Here is a 19297-nt window from a genome sequence, read left to right as displayed (position 1 = left end):
GATGTGGAGGTTCGTTTCTGGGTTCCTTCTTATACTCCGTTGATCTACCAACCAGACTGCTTTGATATCTGTAGTTTTATATGAGTATTGACATGAGGTAATAAGTCCTCCAACTTCATCTTTCTCAAAGTTGGTTTGATTACTTTAGTGGTTTTTTTTTTTTTGCATTTCCACATAAATTGTAGAATGGGCTTGTCAATTTCTACCCTCCCCGCCCAAAAAAAGGCCTGCTGCAATTTTGGTACTAATTGTGCTGAATCTATAGATAATTTTGGGGAGGATTAAGCCAACCTTGCATTCCTAGAATAAGCCCCACTTGGTCAGGATATATAATTATCCTTATATTATTGTATTCTATTTGCTAACATGTGGTTAATAATTTTTGTATCCATGTTCATGAGGGGTGTTAATCTGTAGTTTTCTTGTAACATCGTTAGTTTGGTTTTGGAATCGGAATAATGATGACTTCTTCATGCAACGAATTCAGAAGTATTCCTTCCTCTTTTATTTTCTGGAAGACTTTGTGTCAAATTGGCATCATTTCTTCCTGAAATGTTTGGTAGAATTCACCAGTGAACCCATTTGGGCCTGGGGTTTTCTTTGTGGGAAGGTTTTTGGCTACAAATTCAATTTCTTTAGTCGATGTAGGACTATACAGGCTGTCTATTTCTTACTGAGTGAGCTTTGGTACTTTGTATCTTTCGATACAGCGCTCTCCTGTTTCCAAGGCAGATGTCAGCTGACCAACCCAGAGAGGGTGTTTTTCTAAGCAGTCCATGAGTCTCTGACTCACACGTCCACAGAATCAGAGCATCGAGTCCTGCCAGTCAATGCTCAGCACCTGCCCATTCTCCGGAGTCACACCACCCAGTAATTACGGTTGGAAGCGAACCACGTCTCCACCAAACCAGGGACTGATCCTTCCAAAGCCTCCCAGTTGCCATGGGGGGCACAAAAAGCTCGGAGCTGTGACCCTCTGGTGAGGCCTGGGGCAGGAGCCCCGTTCTCAGGGACGGAGGCTGTGATGTGGCACCTGCAGGGCCATCAGAAGGAAGTTTCCTTGGCGGGCGGAGACGCGGGAGGCTCCGCACCTGTGGCTTCTTCTTCCAGCTCTGGAATCTCCACTCCGTTTCTCTTGGCAAAAACTCGGTTTATCTCCACAAATGTCTGGCCCTTGGTCTCAGGAATCACCACGTAGATGTACACAGCAGTGAGGAGGCAGATTCCGGCAAACGGGATGAAACTGTACGCCCCGATGGCCTCCTGGGCGAGAGACGAGAAAGCAGGCGGGAAGGAGGGGGGACGGGCAGGGGCCGCTCCTGGGAGGCCTCTGGGAGCCTCTCGGTGGCCAGTTTGTGTGACTCCCGGAGGAGTGAGAGGGCTGGAACGTTGGGTCCCGCCCTCATGTCGGGAAGGACTCCCCAGCCTTTTCATAATAGGGACCCCGTGTCCTCCGGCCTTGGGGTGTGGAGAAGGGGGAGCCGAGGTGCTTGCCTTCAGAAACAGGAAGGAGGCAGCAGCAAGGAGCTCTGTCCCCTGCCCCGGGCTCCTGGGTGCTGCCGATCGCCTTTGACCTCGGCAGACGGGAGCCCCGGGTAGTTAGCCCGTCAGGACCGAGTGAGGGGCTCCCACCGCAAGTGGGAACTGGCACATTCGCCGAGTTTGGCCAATAAGGTACCGCGTATGTCGAAACAGCTGATGTTCTTAGAAGGAACCTGTGCCTAGTTCCTGAAGGCTCTCTGCCTCGGGGTGGGAGGCGGGGTGGGAGGGGGGTAAGAGGCCACCCACTGTGCTCCCCGCCCACCACCTGCTCACCTGGACGGAAGGGAACATGAAGCCCACGATGAAGTTGGTGAGCCAGTGCACAGCTCCGTCCACCATGAAGGCGGCCGGCCGGGAGGACTGCAGGAAGATCTCGGTCCTCACCACCGAGGGCACGGGACCTCGAGGGCAGAGAGCACAGGGCCAGTGGGGCGCAGCGGGCTCGGGGGGCCCTAGCCCAGCCCAGACCCTCCGATAGGCAAACACGATGAAACTCGGACCCAGGGCCTCCTAGGTCCCAGATGGCCAGGGAGGAGCTGGCATCCCTCAGCCAGCGCCCTGCTTCCTCTCCCCTCTGGCTCCTCCGGGGCGCGCCAGGGCACGGGGCAGGGGCAGGGGGACAACCTCCCTCGGGGGCCTCGAGGTCATACCGAGTCCACTCTCCCCCGCGTTGGTGTCATTTTGAGATTCTCACTGAAGGGGAGCAGAGCTCAAGGAGTGCTTGTGCCTGGGGAGTGCTGCCCCCTGTGGTGGTCTGGGGAATGGCAGGCGCCTGCTGCACCCACCTTGCCTTGGGTCTGTTTCTCCGCTTTTGTCCTTAAGGAAATTGTCTAAAATCTATAAACCCATTTTTTTCTAATCATCATCCCTTATAAAGTTTCACTACCACAGATACACTGTATATCTGCTTGTTTACTGTATACCTATCTATGGTTTTAAAATATATATATTTTTATTAATTTCAGAGGGGAAGGGAGAGGGAGAGAGAGAGAGAAACATCCATGATGAGAGAGAATCATTGATCGGCTGCCTCCTGCCTGCCCTCCAATAGGGAATTGAGCCTGCAACCCGGGCATGTGCCCTTGACCAGAACCGAACCTGGGACCCTTCAGTCCGCAGGCCGACGCTCTATCCACTGAGCCAAACCAGCGAGGGCTCTATCTAAGGTTTTACACACAAAAGAATAAGATTGTCTGTCCTCCCGGCCAATTTCCAACTCACGGGGGCGGCATGGCCACAGTGGAAATGCCGTCTCCGTGGATGGAGGTGGAGAGGAACTCAGAGCCCCGGGATGAGCTGCCCTTGGGGACATCTAACGAGAGACTCTAGGCTCCAGGGACGGGCCCGTCCTCAGGGCGAGGAGGCGGTCTATGCCGCCCGGTCCTGCCGCCCTCCTCCCGCTAGAGGACCTGGGCAGAGGACCTGGCTCCCTGCCACATCCGCGCAGGACCCGGCCCCCAACCCGCCAGCGCGGCTGATCGCCCAAGTTCTCCAAACAGGAGCCTGAGGCCTGCACCCAAGCCGCTGCTCCGGCCACACCGGCAGCCAGGGCAGAGCGGGCGGAGCGCAGGCCCCACGCCCTTTCCCAGGCGCCTCCTGCCTGCACATCCGGGCACAGGCCGAAACCCCGCTCCGATGTCCTTCAACAGCGCTGAGTCCGCCCGTCCACGGCGGGCGCCCGGGCCGGCACGCAGACTAAGCAGGTATCCATCAGTGTGTGCTGAATGGATCGGTACCTCTATTCTGGTTTATGAAAAGCTCTTTTAAACCGAGATTCTGCGGGGAATGTTCTAGTCTTGGGAATCAGAGGTGCCTTTCCCAGGCAGTGAGAACAGGGCTTGATTCTCAGAAGGACCAGCAGAGGTGCGCAGGCGGGAGCCTGGAGGCTGGCAGACAGGTAGGCCCAGGTGAAGGCCGAGGCTGCGAGCAGGTGCGCATGGGCATGGACAACAAGGGCATGTAACTGCAGGTCGGGGACCAGGGACAAGGGGGCCTGGGTGGCTGTGTGCTTGGAGGCTACAGGAGCTGAGGGTTTGGACATGAAGCCAGGTCCGCCCCCCCCCATGGAGGCTGGCCGGCAGGAGCTCCCTCTGCAGAGACCCAGCTCCATGCTGGGTGCTGGGCCTGAGGCTGGAATCTCTGGGAGCCACAGGAGTGTGTGTGTGTGTGTGTGTGAGATGTGTGTGCGTGTGTGTGTGTGAGTGTGTGTGTGTGAGTGTGTGCGTGTATGTGTGTATGAGTGTGTGTGTATGTGTGTGTGTGAGTGTGTGTGTGTGAGTGTGTGTGCGTGTGTGTGTGTGAGTGTGTGTGTGCGTGTGTGTGTGTATGAGTGTGTGTGTATGAGTGTGTGTGTGCGTGTGCGTGTGTGTGTGTGAGTGTGTGAGTGTGTGTGTGCGTGTGTGTGTGTGTGAGTGTGTGTGTGTGAGTGTGTGTGTGTGCGTGTGTATGAGTGTGTGTGTGTGTGCGTGTGTGTGTGTGAGAGTGTGTGTGTGTGTGTGTGTGAGTGTGTGTGTGAGTGTGTGTGTGTGTGTGGGGGGGCGCTGTGGCATGGCTGGCACTCGGTGAATGTTTGTTGAATGGATGAAGGTGAACTGGAATGGCTTCAAGGAAAAGGTAAAGAGCCCCAGCTGGTTTTGTTCAGTGGATAGAGCATTGGCCGGTGGACTGAAGGGTCCTGGGTTCGATTCTGGCCAAGGGCACATGCCTGGGTTGCAGTAGGGGGCACGCAGGAGGCAGCTGATCAATGACTCTCTCTCACCATTGATGTTTCTATCTCTCTCTCTCTCTCTCTCCCTCTCCCTTCCTCTCTGAAATCAATAAAAATATATTTAAAAAGGAGAAGGTAAATTGAGCCTGGCCTCCGAGTGCGGGTGGGGCTGGTAGAGGAGGAGAGGAAAAGGTGAGAGAACATCAGAGCACACGCCACGGACACCCGCTCACCCCGCAGACATTCACGGACTCCTCCGGGTGCCTCGCGCCGGGCCTGGGGGCGGGGGGCGGGTACTCACTGGGCCCAATGGAGTGTCCCGCGATGTAGGAGAAGACGCAGATGACGCCGAGGTAGGACAGCCCAGAGACGGCGCTCTGTGGGGAGAGCAGGGCTGTGGGTGCCCGACAGGCCGGGCCCGGGCCTCGGAGAGAGCTCGGGGCCGAGAGCGCGCGGGCAGGTGAGTCCCCGCACCAGGCGCCTTCCCGCCACAGGGGAGCCTGGGTTTCTGGTCACCCACGGGGGTGGGCCTCGAGGGCGCTGGGCAAGAGCGGGAGGAAGCGGAAACCAGGGGCTCCCAGCGTTCCAGCTCACAGAGGCTCCTCCAGCCTCCCTGCCTGCCAGGAGGTCACGCCCTCTCCCCCGGCACAATGTTACCCATTAATCCTCACGACACCCCTGTGAGCGCGACATTATTGTGTCAATCCTGGAGATGTGGGCTCGGCACAGAGAGCCTGACCTCGGGCCAGGAGGGCATGGGGCCCTTGGGGGTCAAGCAGCAGCCCAGGTCAGACCATCAGCAGGATGGCGCCGGGACCAGGACTCCACGCTAGCTGAGAGGATCCTTCTAGAAGCCCGGGGACCAGGAGAGCTGGTGGGCCATCTCCCCACCGACAGGACAGCGGCCGGCACAAAACCAGGGGGACAGACTTCGACCCACCCAGCTACACAGGTCACTGTGTCACCACTCTCTCTAGGAAACCAACGGGAAAGTCTCCTGGGGCGAGGATTAAACACACAAACAAACAAAAAAACCCAACAACCCAACATACTAGCAGTGAAGGGTGTGGAGCGGGACCGGCTGAGACCTGGTCTGTTGGAGCCGGTCTGTAACCCAGACTTCCCACCCGCCTGCAGCTCTGGGTCCCCCGGGTGGGGAGGGGGTGCCGGGTGCTGGGTGCGGGGACGGAGCCAGACCTGGAAGAGGAGCGCCAGCGTCAGCACGAGGCAGGCCGAGCCGCAGATGCCATAGCCGACCAGCAGGAGGAGCCGTCTGCCCAGCCACTCCACGGTGCCCGCCTGGGGAGGGAGGGCGTGAGGAGCCTCCAGGGCCCAGGGGCGCCCAGAACTCCCCGCCCACCACCCCTTCTCCGTTTTCTAGTTTCTGCATTGGATGCTGTGACATCTTGGGGCCCTGCTGACCCCTGGGAGGACTGTTCCTACGTTGGTTGGCCAATTTCTAGAGAGAGCAAACGTCGCCCGTGAATCTGCTTTTCCTATGAAACAAACCCATCCAGAGCCTGCACCTCCGATCTCCTCCTCCAGGGGGTGCTCACACCCAGGGCCGCTGTCCCCGTGCCCTGATCACCCAGGGCAGGTAGCAGACACCAAGGGGGGCAGCCCCTGCACCCCAGAACCACTGAAACTGTTCACACCGGCGGGCCTGAGCCTGCTCACCTGTCTTCCCACAGAAACCGCAATGCAGGCTCTTGCCCGCGTTCCCCCGCTCCCTCTGCCTCCGGGCTGACCCTGGTGCCTCCCCGCGGGGTCCTGAGTGGCCTGGCCTGCCCCCACCTCCTCACACAGTTTGGAACTATGAGCGACAGACTGTCTTTCCAATGGCAATCACCTACTGCTATGCCGGCCTCCCCGTACCTGACCAATAATAATCCTACGTTTTAGAACGGCCCCTCCTGCCACCTGCTGCTCCACGTCAGGCCATGAGCACCCAGGATCTGACCTCCCGCCTCGAGGCCCAGGCACCCAGCCCTCCCTCCCCCACTTCCCGGACACGCACCGCTCTCAGCCCGAACCCTCTCGGATGTTCCCAACGTGGCCACGCCGCCCTGGCTGGCCTTCCTTTCTCTCCTAGTTCTAAGGCATTTCCAGTTCTACCGCATCCCTGCCGCCAGCACCGGCACCAGCACCGGCACGGGGGCCACACCCAGGCCAACTCGGTGGCAGGCCCTATCTGGTCACTGCGTGCCCCTCCCTTCCAGTCCTGCAGGCGGGACTGTCCCTGCCGTCCAGCGAGGCCCACGGGAGCGGCCCAGCACCGCAGGTTAGAGAGAGAAGGCCAGCTTCTCTCTGTGCCGGGACCCACATCAGCCTCCTGGGTTTGCGATCACCGTAACCATTTTACACAGGAAGAAACGTGCACGTGCGAATCCCAAAGTCTGTGTCCCTCCGTGACCTAGCACCGGGGTCACCAGCACCTCAGTGGACTCTGAGGGGCCCCTGTTGGCCTGGGGGTACCTGCCGGGACCCCCCAGTGGAAAGGGTATTCCCGGTCGCTCACCGAGACGCCGGTCATGACTATGTTGACCACGCCGGCGCCCACGGTGACATACTGGGAGTGGGCGGCCGCCACGCCGGCGGACGCGTAGATGGTGTCTGCGTAGTAGTTGATCTGAAACAGAAGCCCAGGCTGTGAGGACTGTCCACGGCGCCGGCCACCGGCCTCCCTCCTGGCTCTGCAGCAAATAGCGTGGAAGGCCCAGGGGCCCTCGGACAGCGGGGAGGCAGCTGGGGTGGGGAAAGAGCCGGGACGTGGTGTTAGGAGAGTGGGGTGCGCCTCACGCTGCCGGAGTCCCGGGTGAACGTTTGCCCGTCTGACTGAATCCAGTGGCTTTCGAATGGACCAGGAGTTCTGAGGGAGAACCTGGCCAGGCACCTCTGCAGCCGCCTGCAGGGCCGATCACCCATCACAGCCCCCCTCTACCCCCACCCCCCTACCCCCCCACCCCCGCCCTCGTGGCTGCCGGGCACACAGGCGCCCCGCGTGGCCCCATGTACCGCGTTGACCCCGGAGAGCTGCTGGCCGGCCATGAGCACGATGATGGAGATGAGCTGCCAGCGCAGGGGCCGGAAGGTGAACAGGTTGAGCACGGACAGGCGGCCCTCGGCCCTCTCGGCCGCGTCCTCCACGCGCATCTCTGCGATCTCGTCCTCCACGTCGGCCCAGCCCCTCAGTTTCCTCAGAGCTGCGGGGAGCAGAGCAGCCCCCGTGGCTGACCGCACTCACGCATGCTCAGGGAAGAGGGCAGCTGCCCACCTGCTCGGCCCACCTCTGGCCACCGGCTCCCCGTTTTCCCAGTGCGGAGTGCTCATGACCCCAACCAGGACCCCAACCAGGACCCCAACCAGGTGATGGTGTCCCCAACCCCAACCACATGCCATGCTGGTCAGGCTCTCCAGTCCGCATGGGTCAGCCGTGGCTGTGACCTGGTCTGTGCTCCTCCCTGGACCTCACCCCGGCGCTGCCCGGACTCCTCCTAGCCCACACGCCTGCCCCTTGGAGCCCCTCTCCCCACTGGCCACCGCCTGTCCCGTACGTTGGGCGCCATGGAGGGACCTTCCGGCGGCGGGGGAGGCAGGGCAGCCTGGTACCTTGTCGAGCCGCGTCCTCGTCTCCTCTCTGGATGAGGGTGTAGCGCGGGCTCTCGGGGAAGAAGGGCAGAGACAGGAGCTGCAGCAGCGCGGGGACCCCCGTGAGCGCCAAGAGCACGGGCCAGCCTGCAAGGGACCAGCACCGAGAACTTGACACTGACCCGCAGGGTCCCTGGGGCTCTGGCTCCCTCCAGCCGACCTTCCCCAGGGCCTGACTCTCCTGTTACAAGGTCACTCGCCCACGACCTTCCAGCCCTCGGTGAGAGCCAAGGCCAGCAGGGGCCTAGTTCCTGCCACCATGCGGCTGCCCGCGACCCACCCACACAGGGCTCCACATTTACGAATGGAGAAAATAATTACAATTTTAAAGAGAAGTGTCATTCGTCCCTTTTGCAGGAAGAGCATTGCTTTTCTTAGGAATGGTGTTTGACTTAAAAGTGTGAGCCCAGAGAAAACAGCCAGGCCTTGTTCCTAATTTTATGGCTGGAAATGACCCCAGTCTACCTCCCTGGAGGCCGGGCCGGCGGGAACGGGCCCAGCACGGCGGCTATCTGAGCGCCTTCTGAAGGTTTGTGTGAGGCGGGCGGTGCCGAGACTCAAGTAACCCTGCCACGATGGTGGGAACTGGACGCTATTTAACCTCACCAAGCCTCGGGTTTCTCATCAGTAAAGATTACGATACAACTAGAGACCCGGTGCACGAAATTCGTGCACAGGTAGGGTCCCTAGGCCTGGCCGGTGATCAGAGCAGTTGGGGGCCTTCTGGCTGCTGGCCGGGGCCTTCCTTCATTTTGAGCCACCCCCTGGTGGTCAGTGCACATCATAGCAAGTGATCAAACTCCCGGTCTCCTGGTCAAACTCCTGAGGGAACACTTTGCACATTAGCCTTTTATATATATAGATGATGGGGATGATGATGATAAAGCACCACACAAAGGGTGGTGAGGGCTACAAGAGACTGTACAAGGTTGGTCTGGGCAGCTGCCGGTCAGCATGGCCTCCACTCAGGGCCTTTTCTGTGATGAATGTTTACCGTTCAGCTGCCTGGGGCAGCCTGGGAATCGGTGATACTGAAGACCTTTCACTGAGCACCTGCTGGGTTCCAAGTCCCTTCAAGGCACCATGGGGAATACAAAGACTAAGTCCACCCACTAAGGAATGCGTGACTGGGAAATGTGTAAAATGAAAAACCAAAACCAAACCCACTGCACCCACAGCCTAGACTCGGTCCCACCCTCGCCCTCTCCTAACTTCCCACCATCCCCACCCCCGCCCACCCCCTCTCAGGCAATGGCCTTGCCTCCTCTTCCACTGAGGAGATGAAGGAACCAGAAGAGAACGTCTACAAGGGCCATGCCTGCCCACAAACAGTGACCATGGCCAGCCCTGTGCATGCTGGTCCCACCGCCTTCCCGCTCCTGGGCCAGTGAGCAGCCAAGTGCATGGTTATTCTCCAGCTCACTTCCCATCCAGCGACCCGCCAGCTCTCTCCTTCCTGTCACCAGCAGAACTCCCAAGAGTGCGTGTGCCTCTTGTCCCCAGTCCTCTCCTCCCCTTCCCAAGCACAATTTGCCCCCATCGATCACCACGACTGTCCTCATCAAGGTCACCTGTGCAGCCCAAAGGTCACCACTCGGCCTCAATGGGCTTGATCCACCAATAACATGGCACAGCTGAGCGAACGACTGGACCCAGCGCCCACGGCCCCACACGACCCCCAGGCCCCTCTTCCCCTTTGACCTTGGCGTGCACAGTGTGGGTACCTGTAGGATTGCCCAGGATGGCCTGCAGGCTGAAGATCTGCGCTAGGAAGACGCCCACGATGACAAAAACCTCCGTCATTGTTCCCAGAGTGCCCCTGAGGTTCTTGGGAGCCAGCTCTCCCAGGTACATGGGAAGGGCACTGTAGGAGATGCCTGGTTCCAGCAAAACAAAAATCAGGGGAGAAGAGCAGTCCCAGCCTCCCGGACCCAGGACCCGGGATGTAAGTCAGCTCCTTCCCATAATCCCCAGCTTCTCTTGGGTGTCCACGCCACTGACAGGTAGCTCGCACAGCCCCGCCTCCCCACACAGCCCCGCCCCCTGCAAGCCCCACCCCCGCAAGACCCTGCTTCCCCCCACAGCCCCGCCCCCACACAGCCCCATCCCCACACAGCCACGCCCCCTGTACGGCCCCGCCCCCACAAGCCCCGCCTCCCCGCACAGAGATGAAACCGGCCCTGAGGGCTGCTGAGTTTGCACTGCTGAGGGGACCCTTCCAGAATCCTCATGCCCCAGGGGCCACCTGCAGGGCATGATGCCAATGTCCTCTCCGTCCTAGCTGCAGAGCGGGGGCCCTGGAGAGGGGGACTTTGGGACGATTCTCTTGCTTTGACCTATTTTCTGACTTTTCTAAAGCACAGATAACTTGTACCACTTTTCAAGAAAAAACAGAAGAAACCACTGTGGTTAAGGGACCTGGCTCCCCTGCTGACCGAGGCCCCAAATTCTGTTTCTTTTGCTCGAAGCCCCTCCCCCTCAGGGCACTTGGCCATCCTCCTCAGAACACACCGTGTAAAGCCTTTCAGTTAGCTGTACTTCAAGGCAAAAGTGGGGTTTTAAACAAGTTTTACAATTAAACTTATTGGGGTAACATTGGTCAATAACGTCCTATAAACTTATGATACGACATCTGTATACTCCGTTGTGTGCTCACCACCCAAAAGTGCATTTTTAAAGCCCGTCCCTGATAGCTATTGCTAGTGAGGGGGAGGGGAGAGCATGAGCTTTGCAGGGTCTGGGAAAGGAGACAGGAGGGTGCCCCAGAAGGGACACGGGCCGGGCAGGGCCAGGGGGACCCTCATCTCCCCGCTTCCAGCCCCGGCCCCTGCGCTGGGCATGTCGGCCTCAGACCCTTCCCCCCATTGGTGAACCTGAGCGCGGCCTTGGGGCTTCAGCTGTCGCTCCGGGTACCTGCGCAGACTCCCAGCAGCACCCGGGAAAGGATGATCAGCTCGAAAGCCTTGGCCACTTTGCTGACTCCCATCAGGATGGCAGGGACGATGGCGAAGATGTTATTGATCAGCAGCGTTCCCTTTCTGCAAGGACAGCAGAGCCCAGAGGGCGGGGCTGAGGCGGGAGGCTGTCCTGACCGGACTCCCACTCTGCAGGCAGCTGGCACCGCCGTGCGGGAATGTGCCCGCCCGAGAAGACCGATGGCTGGGAAGGACGGGGAAGCTGGGACCGATGCATGCAAGTCCCAGGAAGGAAGGTCTGGGGCCAGCAGGGGCGGGTGGGGGTGCTGACTGCAGGAGCTGACCGAGGGCAGCAGAGAGGGGCCGGGAGTGGCTGCCGCCTCCGGTAGGGAGCTTCCTGTCCCTGGTGATATTCAGGCAGAGGCCAGACTAGATGAAGAGCGTCAGGAATGCTGAACCCCCAGGGGGTTCCCACAACAGGCGGGACACAGGGTTAGACTAGAGCCGTGGTCGGCAAACGGCGGCTCGCGAGCCACATGCGGCTCTTTGGCCCCTTGAGTGTGGCTCTTCCACAAAATACCACGGCCTGGGCGAGTCTATTTTGAAGAAGTGGCGTTAGAAGAAGTTTAAGTTTTAAAAATTTGGCTCTCCAAAGAAATTTCAATCGTTGTACTGTTGGTATTTGGCTCTGTTGACTAATGAGTTTGCCGACCACGGGTCTAGAGCATCGCTCAGATCCTGACAAGGCTGACAGCCCGGGAGTCTATGAACGAGAGGGAGGGGTGTCTAGAAAAAGGGACCGTGCTGCCCTGCCCCCCAGGACCACCCCTCCCTTCCAGACTGTGCTCTGTGCCCTTTGATGGCTTCCAGCAATGGCTCCCTTGACACCCCGCACCCCAACTTGGGTTGGGCTTTGCCAAAGGAGAAGCCAGTGGAGGGTGAGGAAGGAAGAGAGGTCCCAGCTGTGGGGTGGCTGCTGCCCGCACCGGCCTTTGAGATTTGCCCACACTCTGCCCGCCTTTGAGGACCATTGGGCCTTTGAGGACTAGGCCAGGAGCGGGGCGGGGGGCGGGGGCGGTCTTTAAACAGAAACACAGAACCCCTCTGGAGGGGTAGCCCAGAGTCCCATGGAAATCTCCGACGAGGCAGCGCTAGACACCCAGGTGTGTGGGATGGTTTTCTCAGGCCCCTTTCCTCTCCGGGGCGGCCGTTCCTCTGAGAGCTGCCATGGGGGCCCAGACTGAGAACCGAGGCCCGGAGAGGACAGCCCCCCTCTCCGCACCCCCCGGCCTGGCCTCCCCAGCCCTTCCTGCTCAGGGCGGTCGGGAACCCACTAGGACAAGGCCGGCTCCACCAGAGCAGTCTGTGTCCTCGTCTGCAAGGTGAGGGCGGCAAGAGACCATCCCTGAGCTCCCCAGTTCTGTGACGGGGCGTCCAGGTGAGGAGGCCACGCCTGGGCTTCTAGAACAGTCCAGCCGCTCCCCGTGTAGCTGAGAACAGCACAGTCTGGATTACACAAAAGCCTGGGTTAGGGCATAATGACCACATACTGAATGTTTCCTCATTCGCGTGCCTGGCATATGGCACATGCCAATCAAGCGCCTAGAATAGTGGTCGGCAAACTGTGGCTTGCGAGCCACCTGCGGCTCACGAGCCGCGGTTTGCCATTCTGTTGACTAATGAGTTTGCCGACGACTGACCTAGAAGAAGAGGCCCTGTGTGCCCGCTGTAACGCACAACTGGTGTCCAGTCGCCGAGAGTGTCTCCCATGTGTGAGCACTGAGCGCTGCGGTGCTTTAGAAGTTGTTTACTTCAGAGGGTTCTCCACGCACACCCCAAAACCGCCGGTCTCGGCGTATCCGAGTCCAAGTGTCACTGCGAATTCCTCCGAGTGGGGTGTGGCCAGATGGCATCCCGCTGCCTCACCCCGAGGCCTTGGCTCACCCTCCCTTCCTGGGGACCTTGACCCGGGCACCCCGCCTTATCTGGGGAGTCACCTCTTTGCAGCTCCTGGGCGGAGGCACCCCGATTAGGGAGCCCGGGCAAGCCCCGCAAAGGACACAGAGCCACTGTGCATCTCCGAGAAGACACGGGACAGGGGCATGGGGAGTGACTCAGCCTGAGCCCAACCTCAGACCAGCAGCCTGGTGAGGCCGCGCGGGGCGAGGCTGCCGCTGTCACCCCTGGAGCCGCGGGTCACCTGGCCACGAGTCAGACCCATCGGCACGCACCTGCGGGGCACCTGCTGCGGGTGCTGACACGGCACCGAGGGGAGTCGCGCCCGGAGCTTTGCTCTCAGGGCTGTACCTCGCCCGCGGGGCTGGGGACAGAGGGCCTGCTGTTCCCGTGTGAGGACAGGGAAGGGGTCCCGGGAACCTCAGGCACTGGCTTCAGGGCATCATGTCTGTGGCTCCGTGGGGACGAGGCTTTTCAAGGTCACATCAAGCCCCCACCTCGTGCAAACCACCCAGAGACAGCGCGGTTTCCCCGTGACCTGCGAGTGGGGACCGCGCCTCCCGCGCACCTGCCGCACTTGTCCACCAGCCCGCCGACCAGGAGCGAGCCCAGCAGGCCGCCCAGCGGGAACATGGCCACGGTGCAGGACCACAGGAGCAGCAGGTGCTTCTCGTCCATGGGCGTGCCGTGCCGCGCGAAGTAGGTGTCGTTGTAAAATGACTTCAAGACCTGCAAGACATGGCCCCATCGTAGCCCAGAAGATTGGGCGGCTCGAGAGCGGACCTGGAGCGGGCGGCAGCCCCGGGGCCCGGCGCCCACCTTGTGCGGCGTGTTGACCACGGCGATGTTGTAGCCGTACTGGAAGGCCGAGCCGAAGGCCGCGCTCAGGGTGGCCAGCACCAGCGTGGGCCGCAGCCTCTGCGGAGGTGAGGCCGAGATGAGGTCCCTGCTCAGAGGCTCGGGGGTGGGTCCTTGGACCTCGAGAAGTGGGCTCCCACCAGCTGGGCCAGATGTCGGGGACCCCAGGACCCGCCCAGGGAAGGTGGGGCGGTGGCTGGCTGGGGTGGGGTTCTCAGGGCTCTGAGATGTGGGGGGCACCGTGGAGGGCATGGTTTCCTGTTCCTGGCACGCAGTCATCCCTCCTTAAAGATATAGCTGAGCCCCCACCGCGTGCTGGCGCGGGATGGGTGGGGGAGGCTCCGGGAAAAGGGGCAGCGCCCGCTGGCCGCCTGGAGTTTACACTCTGGGGAGGGGAGGCCAAACAGGAAAAGGACGCACAGCACCACATACCAATGGTGCTATGAGGACCGACAGGGTAACAGGGGAGAAGCCGGGGGGGGGGGGGGGGGGGGGCGTGTTCCGCAGGGTGCAGGGCAGGCCTCTGAGGAGGGCCTCGGAGCTGAGCCCTGAGTGGCTGAGCCCTCGGCCCGGGGGAGGAGTGTCCAGGTGGAAGGAGCCAGGGACAGAAGGCTGGAGAGCCCTGAGGCTTGTCCTTCACTCCGGGCCCCCACATCCCACCACATCCCGCTTCCCTGGCCACCTCAGAACCCAGGGCAGCTCCGGGGCGGGGTGTGGGGGGTGTGGGGGGTGGTGGGGAGACTGCCTCTGAGCCCAGGGGGCGGCAAACTTGGGGCAGGTCTGCGGCTGCCTGAGGCACTGCTTCCCAGGACTCCAGGAAACCAGCGGGTCCAGAGCCACCGCCCTGGGGCACGCTCCACCCTCTGCTTGCCTGCTAACTGCACCCCTAACTCCACCCCACCATCAGCTGCGTGACGCCCGCAGACCTCAGCCCTGCTGGCCTGGGATCCAGCCTGCAGAGAAGGGCGGGTGCAGGGTTCCGGCACCTTCAGAGGCTGGGCAACGGGACTAGGCCGGGGCCGGGGCTGCGAGAAGGGTGGCATCTCCAACGTCCTCCAGCCGCCATCACCCCGTTAGAGCGGGGCTCAGCCTCCCTGTGTGCGTCTGAGCTGGGGTGTCTGAGGAAGCAGCTGTCCCCACACTGGCTGACCCCGGTTCTGTCCTCGTCCCTGCAGGCGTTTCAGGAGCCGTCCCCTCCCTCCAGGGGTCCCCTCTTCTGGTGGGAAAGGGCCAGTGACGGGGCCTTTCCTAGCCTGGCACTTACCCCCTCCCGGGGTGGGCTGGGCACCTCCATGCGCTCAGGTGAGGAGCAGTGCGCGCTGCCTCCGAGCGACGCCCGGTCTGTTCCGCGCCCGCGGTTCCGCCCGGGGCCTGGGTGGCCTGATTGCCTTCGGCCTCTGGACCCTGCCCGCTTCCCCCGAGCGCTCTCTCCTTGGGCGTCTGATAAGATAAGTTTCACACAAGCATGGGTTTTGTCTTGGCCTCCGCCAAGCCCCAGGCCAGACGCTCCCCAGCGTACCACGGAGGTGCCCGCCAAGGGCCCCGGGCCGTGAGCAGGACTGGGGGTTCGCCTGGGTCTCGGCCGCTTCTGCCTGTTAGTTCTCTGGGCTTCCTCCCAGCGACGTGGACTAGTTGTCCATTTGGAGGAAAGCGCAAACAAAACACTCTTACAGGCAGACAACGTGATTACCCCTCAGTACACCCACCGGCATTCAGCAAGTCAGTAACATATTCAGCAAAGGTGTTCGTTTCAGAATGACCTCTACTAAGAAAACAAAGTACGGAACAACGGAGTAACGATGCCAGGCTCATTAGGAAATGACGATCAAAGGATAGGAATAATGATCAGAGGACCATCATGAAAATCACGTAAGCACGTGGCAGCTCGTTATGAACATCATGCGAAGTCACCAGCGCGAGACGTACCAGGGCCCTGGGCGCAGTGTGTTGGCGTGTGGGCGGTAGCCCGAGGGCGCAGCACACGGAAAGAACGCGAGGTGCTTATTGCTCCTGCCCACCTGCGCCCGTCAGTCAGGGATTCTCTAAAGCAGGGGCTCCCACCCTCTTCATCACCGGGCACACAGCACCCGAGTACTAACATTCGGCAGCACACCGTACACTTGTTCTGCCGTGCTGACGTCCTTTGGGTATAACCTTGATTTGTGCCCACTGGATGGCTCTTGCTGTGTTGGCTGTTGGCATGTTGCTATTTGACATCTAAGGGAGAAGAGGCCCGCGCCCCTGACTCAATGGTCGGCGATCGCACGTCTGAAGAATTCTCGGGGCGCGCGGGTTTACGTCGCTGCTCTAAAGAGCTGTGTCTCTGCGGTGCCCCTCGTTGCTTCTGGGGCCTGGCCAGCCGAGCGGCCAGCTGTTAGGAAAGAAAGGCATGTGTCCTCGCCCTGCCGGCTCTGTCACGTAAGCATGGGCCCTGGGCTGGGACGGTGTGTGCCCCTGGGCTCTGCTTAAAGCAAGTCAGGCAAGGCCCTCAGGCGCACCCAGCCGTCTGCGTTTCAGACCCCCGGGGGAGGGGTCAGGGTCCTTTCGCAGCGCGTGCAGCCACACCACCCACCACAGCTGCACAGGGGGGGACCCACACCCTGCAAGGGTCTGGATCTGTGCAGGCCCTCTCTCCTTTTTAAAAACATGTTCTTATTGATTTCAGAGAGAGGAAGGGAGAGGGAGAGAGAGAAACATCAATGATGAGAGAGAATCACTGATCGGCTGCCTCCTGCACGCCTTCTACCGGGGACGGAGCCCGCAAATTGGGCACGTGCCCTGACTGGGGATCGAACCGGCAGCCTTTCGGTGCGCAGGACACGGCTCCCACCAGCTGAGCCACAGCCCAGGGCCCTCGCTCCTCTTCTGCTGGAAGCCCATGCTGCACTAGAGCCAGGTGTGTGAACTGTCCGTTCTCAGTGACCTTGACTCATACACCGGTCTCCCCCCGAGGTGGCACTCTACTGCCCTGTAACGTGGCTGCACAGCCTGGCCACCCAGTGGACAGTGAACTATCATAACTCTATTAATCGTCTGTTCAAGGCAATCTAGGCGTTTTCTACCACGCTCCTCCAAATTCTCCCAGCCTCCTCCCCCGCGCCCAATGCCACAGCCATTCCATATATTTAGGTATTTGTTCGCGCTTCCCCCACGGCCCAGTACCAAGGTCTGTATGAGTTTCCTGTGGCTGCTGTAACAAACTACCACAAGCTTAGTGACTTAGAACAACACACATTTATTACCTTATAATTCTGGAGGTCTGTGATCCGGTCTCGCGGGGCTACGATCGGGTGTCAGCAGCGCCGCGGTCCCTCCTGGAGGCTGCAGGGAGAATCCGATCCCTTGCCTTTCCAGCTCCGGGAGGCCGCCCGCCTTCCTTGCTCGCGGCCCCTTCCCCGTCTTCAAAGCCGGCACCGGAGACTGAGTCTTTCTTGTGCTGCTGTCTTCCTGCTCCTTCCTCTTCAACGTGGTTGCTGGAATAATCCAGCGTAATCCCCCATCTCCGAGTCACATGATTAGCAACCTGAACACCATCTGCATTTTCTTTTTATTTTTAAAAAATATATTTTATTGATTTTTTACAGAGAGGAAGGGAGAGGGATAGAGAGTTAGAAACATCGATGAGAGAGAAACATTGATCAGCTGCCTCCTGCACACTCCCCACTGGGGATGTGCCCGCAACCAAGGTACATGCCCTTGACCGGAATTGAACCTGGGACCCTTGAGTCAGCAGGCCGATGCTCTATCCACTGAGCCAAACTGGTTAGGGCCCATCTGCAACTTCCATCCCCCTTTGCCATGTGACGTAACACAGTCCCAGGTCCTGGGGATTAGGGCGTGGACAGGTGGGGGGGCGGGGGCGCATTATTCTGCGACCATAGCTCTCTCTCTGTTTGCTCCTACAGACCATGGAGAGCTGGACCAACAGGCCTTTCAGCTCCCCGTGGAGTGCGCTCTGCGTCCCGCTGGCACGTCCACTGTCTGGCTGGCCACGAGGTCGGAGTTGGATAACACTGATCCACGCTGGATGTCTCTCCTGCCTTCCTCTGAGTCGACCACAGCAACAAAGTCAAGCTGATGGCAAAACCGAGCTCCTTCCTACCTGCTGTTCCTTCTGCTTGAAACCTCCTCCCCCAGGTCTCAGCTGCAATGCCACCTCCGTGGGGAGGGCCTCTGTGGAGGAGACACTGCTCCAGGAGGTGACCGCTGCGGACCCACGAGTGGACCTGGGCCAGTGGGGGAGACAGCTGACTGCACCCCCACCCCACCCCGAGGCTGTGTGATCATAACTGATGTTCATTGGGGCATACACCAGCCCCCTTCCCTTGTCTCCTGCTCTGCGCTGGTCCCTGAACAGACCACTGTCCTCACCTGGTCCAGCCCATCATTTCCCGGACCTGGTGGCATTCACGGACTAGCATGCATGACTACTCAACCCCACCCCCATCCTATCTAATAAAAGGGCAATATTCAAATTAACCGTCACTCTGTCACAAACATGGCGGCGCCCATAGCCACAAGATGGTGGCATCCAGTCCTCTCAGCCCCGCCGGAGTCCCCCAGTCCCAGGGGGGCGGCCGCTGAGAGCGGGCAATGTAAGCGGCCTGGTGAAATGCTTGCTTTGTCACCACGGCGACGAGGCAAGCGTTCCACGCCTGGCCACGGATGGGCCTCTGGGCCGCGGAGAGCCTCTGGGCCGCGGGCGTGGAGCAGCCAGGCCTCGCAGAGAGCTACTGGCGCACGGATTTGTGCGCAGGGCTACTAGTGACTATATAATTTGTCGGCATTTGCCAAGCAGCACGGGAAGTCATTTCACATTGCAGCCACCCAGGACATGCCTCGGATGTGAGTTCCCCTTAATAGACCCTATTAATGACCAGACTGGAGTGGCCAGCCCCCGACCTCCGCTTATGGGGGTGGCTTTTCAGCCTCAGGGCCTTACCATCGTGGTACAAACATCCTCTGTGCAGGCACCCTTTTTAAAGTAAACCCACTCTCGCCTGACATTCTCTAACACTTTACCCTCAGTCCTATCGGAAATGATCTTGTGTTTTTGACTGTTAGATCCATTGTATCCCCTGCCAGGCACATAGTCGGTGCTCAAAAAATTGGCTGAATGAATGACATCTCCCCTGTGCTGGCCTAGTGGTCACTACATCCTTTTAGTTTCTCTCTGAACCCCCCTCCCCGCTGGGCCTGACCACTGCTGGCTTCGCAGGGCCGTCATTATTTCTTATCAACCGGTCGCCCTACCCAAGTCCCACCCCGTCCTCATTACTGCCACACCACGCTCTGCAACTCAGAGATCACGAAAACACCAGCATTATCTGGAGGTCAAAGTTCTGACTCAGTGTGGCTCCTAGGGACCCACAGATTCTAGGTCAGCTTCCCACATCTTTCTGGCTTTACTTTCAGACCAACCCAGAGTCCCCCTAAACACCTCACACCTCCACGTCTCACCTGGAATAGCCATCCTGCACTTCCCAACTGCATCTTCTCCAGCTGGAGAAACCCTTTCTGCCTTCCCTAATTCCACATCTTCCTTCAGTGCCACCATAGCACCAGGCCCATCCCTTTCTCTTCTGGTTGGATTTTACTGGCCCGGTAAATGCACCCATCTATAAACGCTCCCACATGGAGCCACCTGAGTCTATAGGAAGCTGAACATGAG

General features: G+C 59.9%; 1 protein-coding gene across 1 annotated transcript; it reads right to left on the bottom strand.

The window, feature by feature from the left end:
• Positions 1–1044: 1044 nt before the first annotated feature.
• On the bottom strand, positions 1045–14920 carry SLC2A7 (solute carrier family 2 member 7; the record flags this gene model as incomplete). The annotated part of the gene is made up of 12 exons (XM_079778228.1): positions 1045–1263; positions 1816–1943; positions 4551–4626; positions 5447–5548; positions 6768–6878; positions 7265–7452; positions 7859–7984; positions 9622–9774; positions 10811–10935; positions 13337–13497; positions 13588–13686; positions 14891–14920. The coding sequence occupies 12 exons, from the start codon at positions 14918–14920 to the stop codon at positions 1045–1047; spliced, it is 1518 nt and encodes a 505-aa protein (XP_079634354.1).
• Between the last annotated feature and the right edge of the window lie 4377 nt (positions 14921–19297).

The sequence above is a fragment of the Cnephaeus nilssonii genome, assembly GCF_951640355.1.
Source record: "Cnephaeus nilssonii genome assembly, chromosome: 7".
NCBI classification, from domain to species: domain Eukaryota; kingdom Metazoa; phylum Chordata; class Mammalia; order Chiroptera; family Vespertilionidae; genus Cnephaeus; species Cnephaeus nilssonii.
This window is presented reverse-complemented; position numbering and strand designations above follow the sequence as displayed.